At 39.8% G+C, this 10,102-nt stretch overlaps 1 protein-coding gene across 2 annotated transcripts; it reads left to right on the top strand.

Moving 5' to 3' along the window:
* The first annotated feature begins 1,725 nt into the window (after nt 1–1,725).
* Nucleotides 1,726–7,134, top strand: LOC116310482 (CD209 antigen-like protein E). 2 transcript variants are annotated; one of them, XR_005609907.1, is made up of 6 exons: nt 1,726–2,196; nt 2,890–3,006; nt 5,487–5,534; nt 5,817–5,956; nt 6,394–6,580; nt 6,768–7,134. XR_005609907.1 is itself a non-coding variant. In XM_039605911.1 (6 exons), exons 1-6 carry the CDS (start codon nt 2,043–2,045, stop codon nt 6,886–6,888), a joined length of 687 nt encoding a protein of 228 aa, XP_039461845.1. In that variant the 5' UTR covers nt 1,726–2,042; the 3' UTR covers nt 6,889–7,134. The 2 variants fall into 2 exon arrangements, 1 of the variants encoding a protein (XP_039461845.1); XM_039605911.1 differs by having other exon boundaries at nt 6,474–6,580.
* The last annotated feature ends 2,968 nt before the right edge of the window (nt 7,135–10,102 follow it).

Below are 10,102 nucleotides of genomic sequence, written 5' to 3'. Positions count from 1 at the left end.
TCAAAACCTTCAGAGCACTGAACTTAAACCGTGCGTTTTGTCCTGCATGTTGAAACGCCGCAGAATGACCAAATGAGGAAGAAAACATTTTTTTTACATATTTGATCTGATAGGTGCAGCAATGAAAACATTATCACATGATCATCTCTATGACACTCAATGACAGTTTAACAGTTTCTCTAAAATGCAAAATAAATAAGTGTGAATGTGTTTGTGAAGACTTTTATCTCCAAGAACTCATTTTTTGTTGAAAAGAGAAAAATGCATTTATTCTTGTCTTAAGTGTTTTCAATCAATCAATCAATCAATCAATCAAAGCTTTATTCGTCACATGCAGGTTGCCCTGCAGTGAAATGGGACCCCCCCCGACCTTACACATACAACACAGACATTACATGGGGATACCGGTCGGAGATTGGTAGCAGTAGAAAAAAACATTGAAATGTACATTACAATGGGAAAGTACAAGAGGAAAAAAAGAGACCCCTACTCATGCTGTGCTTCCATGGTAGGACAGCATGAGAACAGGAAACAAAAAAACTCCTCTGCACAAAAAAGCACATGAATGTCCACAGTACAACATTATGAAGGACATGACAAGCCACGGGGATGGGTGGGGGGTGAGGAGTTATCCGAAGCGAACACAGCAGCCGCCCTGCACAGCGCTATCATTCCAGCGCGGCACATAGACCCGCCGTGTTCCCCGCAGGAAACAAGCATCGAAGGCGTTTGGAAAGGAGGGGATCAGTGTTTGCTTATCAGTGTAAGTGTATGTGTGTGTGTCCATAGTTCAGCGGAGACAGTGTCCTTCGCCCTGCCAGGCTAAGTAAACAGTCTACCAGCCAACCCAGGTGGCCTTGCATGGGATGGGAAGGAACAGTCTCAACATAGTCGTTATCAGGGATTGTTTAGATCGGCTCCAGCCTTGAGCCCACAGCTGGCGCCGGAAGGGTAGTCATATTATGATTGCGATTGTCTTCCAACAACTCATGAGAATTTTGAGCTGTTTCTTTTAGCACTCCGACACTGGTCCCTCCATCACCCGTTGGATAGCTGCGAGTTTTTCCATGATGTTATTTACCTTCAATTCCGTGATCTTGTCACTCTTTTGCTCACAGATCAGATTCTGAGACGTCGCGACCGCAGCCAACTGATCCGTGATGTATTCCAACTTCCGCCCATAGTTGTTGATTTGAGCACATTCTTCCCTGATGTGTCCCAATATCCGCTCAGAGATGTTATTCTGAGTATTCACTGCAGCCGCAATTGCCTCCAAGCTCTTGACCACGTCCCCGTCTGTGAGCCTTTTCTGAAAACCCGCACCTCGTCCCGTCAATTCAATCTCAGCGGGCAGCTTTGTGGCGGTTTGGACAGCCGGTTCCGCTTTCTTAATTCTCTGATAAGCCAGGGCCAAGCCAGCTCCGATCAGCAAGAACCCTGTTATCATGGTTCCGAATAGGTAGATATCTTCAGCGTCCTCGATCGACAGTCCCGCCAGGCACACGATCCTCCAAGTCTGCCACCCGTCCATCGCGTATCCGGCAGGGAAGGTCCCTCCAGGGCACTCGGGCTCTCCCGAGCCCAGACTTCTCGTTGAGAAGAGGGTGTCAATAGCATTCAGAGACCAGTTGATCAAATCCATAGTTCTCTTTAGGTTTTTAGACACAGACTGTGAGAGAGTGTTCCAGGGTAGTGATAGAAAAAAAACACGAGACAAGACAAGGACATAAGCAGCTAAGCAGGGAAGATAGGGGAAAGGAGGAGAGGAGGAAAAGTGCGACCGCCTTCGCTGAGAGCTTTATATTTACAAATATAAAGAAATATAAAGAAAAAGAAATGCTCCACTCAGCACAGCAGAGGTTTTCTGGGTTTGTGTTTCTTTGTTGCTTCTGAAAAGTTTCTTCCGTTCTGAAAGCAGGAAGAAGGCCGGCCAAACGTGACATCAGTGTCAGGACAGGATATCATTGTATCTGCCAGAGTTAGCAGTGCACAACATATAGAGTACAGTTTAAACTCCTGCTCAGTGTCTCAGTCCTCTCAAGATGTCCTCAGATATTTATGCCAAACCAGATCTATCAAAGAAGGTGAGATACAGCAGAAAGGAGCAGGAGGATGGAGCAGAGTGGGAGCAGAGGGAGGTGGATATCTACGACAGTGCAGACTTTGATCACACTGGAATTCAATCACGAGGAGGAGGTAAGTCATCTGTAATAATATGTTTACTTCCAGTTTGTTACAGTCAGCTTTTAATCCCAATGAACTGCAGCCCATCAATCATCTCCATGTGCTGTATGAACCTTTTACCTGATTTGCTGTTTTTATATGCAGCATGATTTCTTCATATTAACTTTTTATACAGTTGGATCTGCATAGAAAACACATTTACACTTAATGATAAACCAGCACAGAGTGGGAGGTTACGGACACCGCTGCTGCTTTCAGGGATGTTCAGACAATGTTTTTAACTGTTACTCAAATACTATCTGCCTGCTGCTGAGCTCTGTGTGCATGAAGAGCTGGTAGCTTTCAGACACAAGTGCAGTTTCAGAAAACAATATTTTATAAATCAGCCATAGCCATAACTGCAAATAATGATATTAGGGTATTTTAGAAGCTCATCTACAGCTAATGGTAACAGTATGTGTATGATAAACATATAGAGCTAATAAAAACTATATTCCTCTAAAATATGAAGTTATAAATAAACCCACTGTCACTTTAGTCAATTTTCTAAATAGTTTGGTTGATTGAGGGTTAATCACAATGCAGATATATTTTGGTATCTGACTCCTTTGTGAAGTTGAGCTCATGCAACCACAACCACAGGTCTATTAAAGGTAGAGTGACAGGAAATGACCACAAACCAACATCTGCACTGTTTTCTAACAGGTCCAAAGACTAAGAGTCCTCCTCCAGTCCAGAAGGGCTCTTTCAGATGTGCTACACTGGGTCTAGGAGTGCTGTGCCTCCTGATGTTAGCTGGGATCATCATCCTCTCTATACGCTGTAAGATAAGATACAATAAGATCTCATCCTTCTGCGTGCTCCTCTCTACCAGCCTGTTCCTGCATCTTCTTGTAACTTAAGTTCACCACTGCCATTTCCATCCTTTCTTTTGCAAAAGTCCAGTGCCATCTGTCCTTCTACAATTCTCTTCATAACACCATACCGAACCAACACCTCATCACCTCTGTTCACCTACATGTCCACTGAAGTCTGTTCCAATCACCACCCTTGGATAAAGTGGCTCTTCCACTGCATCCACCTTACTCCATAATTCCTCTCTCATCTAACTGACCTCCAACCTGTGGGGTTCACACACTGACAATATCAACATCCTCCCTTCAACTTCCAGCTTCAAATCCATGATTGTGTATAGCATTCCCTTCACCTCCACAACACTGCTCACATACTCTTCTTTCAAGATCACCCTTTTTACACTTTCCTTCCCATCTACACCATGACAGAACAGCTTGAATTCATCTCCAGTGCTCCAGGCCTTTCTTCCCTTCTACCTGGTCTTCTGCACACAAATCTACCTTCCTTCTATTGGATATATCAGCCACCTCCATGTACCAGTCTTACTTCTATATTTAGTATCTGAGCTCACCTCTGTATTCTAGCCTTTCCTTCTCTTTCACTGTTGGCAAACTGCAGACTATCAGCACCACCAGTGTAGGAATCTTATTGATTATCTACATGTTTGATTTGCCATTTTACCCCAGATGCCCTTCCTGACACAACCCTCCCCATTTAAACCTGTTTGCTGCTGGCATTAGGATAACACTGGTGTGAGGGACACCCTTGGCTGGGTGTTGTTGTTAATATGTGTTGTATTTATTGATCAGCTCAAATGCAGGTGTTACATTTAAGTGAGTCAAGAAACAACTCACATATTATTTAAATGAATTGAAACTAAAGAAACAAACCTAATGACAGCAGCTGACCTCCCAAACTGACATAAACAGGAGAAACTGTTCACAGTCAAAGCTCAGCCCTACAAACTCCTTCAGAGTGAAACAGGAAACACACAGTGAGAGCTGCACAGGTGTGGCAGGTTGGAACAAGGAAAAGCTGAATGAGTCCTCTGCAGACGGCGGCCATCTTGGCTCTGTATGTAATCATTAGGCTGCATGTTGGTGCACCAATCACAGCAGAGTATCTGCACATGCCCGTTATCATCCTCTCATTCAGTCACACCTGAGGCACAGCATGCAGAGCTTTTCATGAAGGACAGAAAAACACAGCAGTTACACAAAATGACACAAATATGATGACAGTCATAACAACAGGTCAAAGTTCAGTCTGTTACTGTATCATAGACACTTATGCTGTGTGTGCTGTATGAGATGCTGCAGTCAGTCAGTGTGAGTCTGCAGCAGTCTGAGGTACAAAGATGGGATCTTGGCTGCAAATGAATGTATGACTGATACTGAATCCCAGCAGCCAACAAACATGCAGCTTCACAACCAGAACGTGTCCTTCTGCCACAGCAAATACAGGAAGTACATGATCACATGGAAACACCTTTGATATGAGGAAGTGTTGATTCCCACGGCAGCTTGTCTGTTCTTTCAAAAACCTAAAGATAACATCTCTGACTGCATTTCTAACACCTTCTTCCTCCACACTGAGAACAATTATTTTGAATCTTGTCAGTGGTTTTTGTTCACAGTTGATACGTATTTAGCTCATCAGATTTCCTGTAGTTCTAACAGCTCCACCCACAGGACATGTTAAAGAACAATGGCTGCACAAGTTTCTGACTCTTATTGATATATTTGACAAGGCAGAGGAAGAAGATTATTTCTGTTTTCATCTCTTACTGAGCTTTTCTTAATTTTCTGATTTTGCTGTTTAAATATTTCAGTTGCTTTCAGTCAGACCAACATCATTTGATGCTGAAAGTAGTTTGTCTTCTTTTTTCATTTTGCTGCTGTTGTCTCAGATGCATATATGTAACCAATATTGCATGTTTGATTTTTCAGATGAGTTTAAACGATTGGCTCATGAATATGTGATATCGCACTAAAACTTCCAGTCAGAGTGACATTTATGAGTTTATTCTTTTCAGCTGTTTCCATCTTAGGAGAAACATCCACATGTAATAAGATAAGATGAGATAAGATAAGATACCTTTATTAGTCCCACGAGTGGGAAATTTCATGCACGACCTATTGCACACAAAGGCGGCGTCATCTTACCCTCCGACCATACATACATTACACAAAAATATCCCATGGGGAAGACAGGTCAGAGAGGTATAACAATGGAAAATGCATCACATGAGGAAAGATGAGGAGAAAAAAAAATAACTCCCCCCAGACTGAGCTCCAACAGGGAGATCAGTTTGATGATTACAAGGACAGTGAATACAAATGTGTGATTGTGATTTTCAGTCATTGTTGTGATATTGTTGTGTTTCATGGTTGTAGATTTCATGTTTTCAGTCTTTTTTTTTTTTGATTTCTAAACACATATTTTAGTCACTTCGATAAAACAGCAGCTGCAGAACCAAAACAACAACTGTTCAGGTAAGAAATACTGGAAAACTAATAAGTAAAAACATGTTTACAAGATGAAGAAAGCCATCTGAAGGTTGTTAAACAATAATGAAAAACATCAGATTTACACACTGATCACCTGACTGAATCATTTTTAATTATAAATGTTTTGTGCTGAGTTCAAATGAATTTAAATCATGTTGAGGGAAAAGGAGAATATAACTATAATTAATAATACATGGACATTACAGATCTTTTCAGTTTGATACTCAGTGAAATCACATCTATGTGTCACATGTGTTTGACTTTAAGGGAAGTGTCCTGATCGATGGAGGAGATTTGGAAGCAGCTGTTACTTTAAATCCACTGAGAGGAAAACTTGGTCTGACAGCAGGAGAGACTGTCAGGATAAAGGAGCTGATCTGGTGATGATAAACAGCAAAGAGGAACAGGTGGGTGTGTTTGTTCATGTCTGTGTGATCTTTGATGGAACTGACAGTCATCTGTTACTTGTGTTTTTGACCTGCTGTCAGTCTGTGACCTGCTTCCTGTCTCCACTCTGATGGATTTCTGTGTTTGGTTATTTTGTTTCCATATTGAGAGTTCATGTTTTTAACATTTCGAATGTAATATTGCAAATTCAGACATCTTATTTAACAAACATTTAAAGCAAAGAGGAATTTATAGAACAAAATAATTGAAATGTAGAGTTTTAAAAAATGGTAAATATAATTCTCTTTTTTTTTTTTTTGAAATAAACTCAGTAAAATAAAATGTTAGCTGAGTTTGTTATTGAGCTACAGGAGGAGCTGATATTCATTGATTCTTTGGCTCTTTCTGATTTCTGCACAATGGAAGAAAAGTTTCATCACATTTATTCTTCCTTCAGACAGATTCACACGATGATGTTACGACAACAGAAGTGCTGAATTATGACTGGAGACAATATTTGTGTCTCTTCTCAAACAGGAATTTATCAATGAACTGAACATGAGAGGAGAGTCCTGGATTGGTCTGGAACGCTATTCTCAGAAACATGAATGGAAATGGGTGGATGGATCACTGCTGACAGAAACGTGAGCTTTTTATATTACAATGCTGTCAGAGTTATTACTTAAAGTTATCAGAACCATACTTTAGAAGTTAGATCAGCAATACATGAGTTGAGATGTTTTTTAACAGCCCCACAAACTGAATGTAAAGAAAAGCAGAAATATTTATGAGTTTAGTCCAGTTTAATATCATATTTGATCTCTCTGACAGGTTCTGGGCACCTGGACAGCAGAATGACAGTTTCGCTTACTATGGAGCTTGTTGTGACAGTGATGGGAGATGGACACAGTCATATGATCCTGAATCAAAAACCTTCATCTGTGAGAAATGAGTTTGGTGCTTTGATGTAAATGTTTGAATAATCCAACCAAAGACACCTCACTATGAAATGTCCTGCATGAGCCTCAGACTCAGCTCACAGTTGTTACTTGTTCCTTCTGCATCATATATTGATTACATATATTGTCCCTCTGTGCTCTGTGCTGTACAGTAAGGTTGGAAGTCATCCACACAAAACCTTGAAGTACTTCATTACTCTGTAGTTCCAGCAAATTGTTCTAATAAAAGTCAAAGTGCAGCTTGTCTTTACTTTGGTTTACTTGCTTTATTCATCAGTCTGTTGGTCCTAAAACTACAGTTCTTTTTTTTTTTTTTCAGGTTTTTCAACTTCAAATATTTTCATGATTTTTAACCTATTAAATTTCAGTTTAATGCTTTTTCATCATTTTTTAAATAATAATAACAATATTTTTTTAAAATAACAATAACTGTTTTTTAAATTTCCAAATATAATAAATATTGGAAGATAAGACTAATCACCACCAGTGACCTCTGTCAAAGATCAGCAACAAAATTAAATTGTTTGCATTAATATTTTAATGTAGTGTCAGATTTAAAATGTTTCAGTCTTCAGACAAAATGAACAAAATCTGTAATTGTCTGCAGCGTCCCAAACGTGTCAGCTCTAAACTGAAGATGTTTTGCTGCTAGACCTCAGTGCTGCATTCGATACTGTTGACCATAATATCCTATTAGAGCGATTAGAACATGCTGTAGGTATTACAGGTACTGCACTGCAGTGGTTTGTATCATATCTATCTAATAGACTCCAATTTGTACATGTAAATGGAGAGTCCTCTTCACACACTAAGGTCAATTATGGTGTTCCACAGGGTTCAGTGCTAGGACCAATTCTATTTACATTATACATGCTTCCCTTAGGCAACATCATTAGAAGACATAGCATAAATTTTCACTGCTATGCAGATGACACGCAGCTCTATCTATCCATGAAGCCAGGTAACACACACCAATTAGTTAAACTGCAGGAATGTCTTAAAGACATAAAGACCTGGATGGCCGCTAACTTTCTGCTTCTTAATTCAGATCAAACTGAGGTTATTGTACTCGGCCCTGAAAATCTTAGAAATATGGTATCTAAGCAGATTCTTACTCTGGATGGCATTACCTTGGCCTCCAGTAACACTGTGAGAAACCTTGGAGTCATTTTTGACCAGGACATGTCCTTCAACGCACATATTAAACAAATATGTAAGACTGCTTTCTTCCATTTGTGCAACATCTCTAAAGTTAGAAATATCCTGTCTCAGAGTGATGCTGAAAAACTAGTTCATGCATTTATTACTTCCAGGCTGGACTACTGTAATTCTTTATTATCAGGATGTCCTAAAAACTCGCTGAAAAGCCTTCAGCTAATCCAAAATGCTGCAGCAAGAGTCCTGACAGGGACTAGAAAGAGAGAGCAGATTTCTCCTGTTTTGGCTTCCCTTCATTGGCTTCCTGTTAAATCCAGAATTGAATTCAAAATCCTGCTCCTCACATACAAGGTCTTAAATAATCAGGCCCCATCTTATCTTAATGACCTTGTAGTACCATATCACCCTATTAGAGCACTTCGCTCTTGCACTGCAGGCTTACTTGTTGTTCCTAGAGTATTTAAAAGTAGAATGGGAGGCAGAGCCTTCAGTTTTCAGGCCCCTCTTCTGTGGAACCAACTTCCAGTTTGGATTCGGGAGACAGACACTATCTCTACTTTCAAGATTAGGCTTCAAACTTTCCTTTTTGCTAAAGCATATAGTTAGGGCTGGACCAGGTGACCCTGAATCCTCCCTTAGTTATGCTGCAATAGACGTAGGCTGCCGGGGATTCCCATGATGCATTGAGTTTTTCCCTTCCAGTCACCTTTCTCACTCACTATGTGCTAACAGACCTCTCTGCATCGAATCATATCTGTTATTGTGTGGATGCTTTAAGGCATCCACACTATTGTTTTCCTGTTTCTCTTTCTTCTTTATTATTATTCCAGTTGCCACTTTTTGTACGTTTTTTGGCACTTAACTACTTTAACAATTTTCAGCCGATTTTCACCGTTCAAATTTTAAACTATTCTGCTATTTCTGCTAATGGGTGCTATGACTTTTGGTATTTTTTACTATTATACTTTTTAAAATATTAAGCTTTTTTCCTTTAATTTGTCCCATTGAAATGAATGGGAAACTTCCGCAATTCTGCTAAAACTTGCTTGTTTTTGAAACTTAACTACTTTTTCCTACTTTCACGTAGAACAACCATTCAAACTTTAAAATGTTCACAAATTATTGGGCTATTCATGGATGATTGAGCTTTCATATCTGTTACCGTTTTCATCTTATCCCTCTTAAAGTTTTGAGTTGCAAAATTGTGATTTTTCAGAAAATACATGCGTTGTTATGGTTGCTATGCACTTGGCTTCCAGTGTGCCACTGTAGGTTTCGCAGTCTTCTCTTCATGTCCGAACAACTTCTTGCTACTCGCTCAATTTTCACTCAACTTCCACAAATTATACATCAAAACGTAGGTATTTTTGCTGGCTTTCAGAAAATGTCACCATCATTGTTGTGAGATTTATAGAATTTTGGCAAATCTCCTCAGACCAACACAAAGTCGCAAAACTCTCCATAGAAAGTCAATGGAGAGCTTGTTCAAAATCATCGCTTGATTTCTGTAATGAGAGGCATATTCGAATCGTCATATCTCCTTAACGAAGCGAAGTTAAGACATAAGGCTTGTCCCAGTATATCTTCAGACACTCCTGACGCTCACAATTCAAGAATTTTTTTCTCACCTATTACCGTTCTGAAATGAGTTAGACTTGTTTGAGGGTAGGAAATTCATCCTTCGCTCAGATTTCTTCAGATTTCAAACTCTGGAAATGAACAACTTCTTTCTCTTGTCATATCTTTTTTTTGGATTTCCACAGAGACCTGAAAATTTCCATGACTGTTCACCAAAGCCTGCTGTCTCTTACGGTGAAATAATGATATTGATACTCCAAATAGATTTAGAGTTAGAAAGCGTTGTTTGAGGGCAAGTCAAGGCAGTTTTGCTTTGCTCTACTCAGTTATGGTGCATTAGAAGTCAAATATCTTTAATAATTCATATTTTAATGATAAATTGTCAACACTTTAAGATTCCCCATCTCTTCTGAACAAAACGGTGTAAGAATGACCGTTCTAGCCCCTACGGTTAGGAAATTATGGTCATTT

This window comes from Oreochromis aureus, linkage group 22, assembly GCF_013358895.1.
Source record: "Oreochromis aureus strain Israel breed Guangdong linkage group 22, ZZ_aureus, whole genome shotgun sequence".
Classification (NCBI taxonomy): domain Eukaryota; kingdom Metazoa; phylum Chordata; class Actinopteri; order Cichliformes; family Cichlidae; genus Oreochromis; species Oreochromis aureus.
Note: the sequence above shows the minus strand (reverse complement) of the source record. Positions and strands in the feature narration are given on the sequence as shown.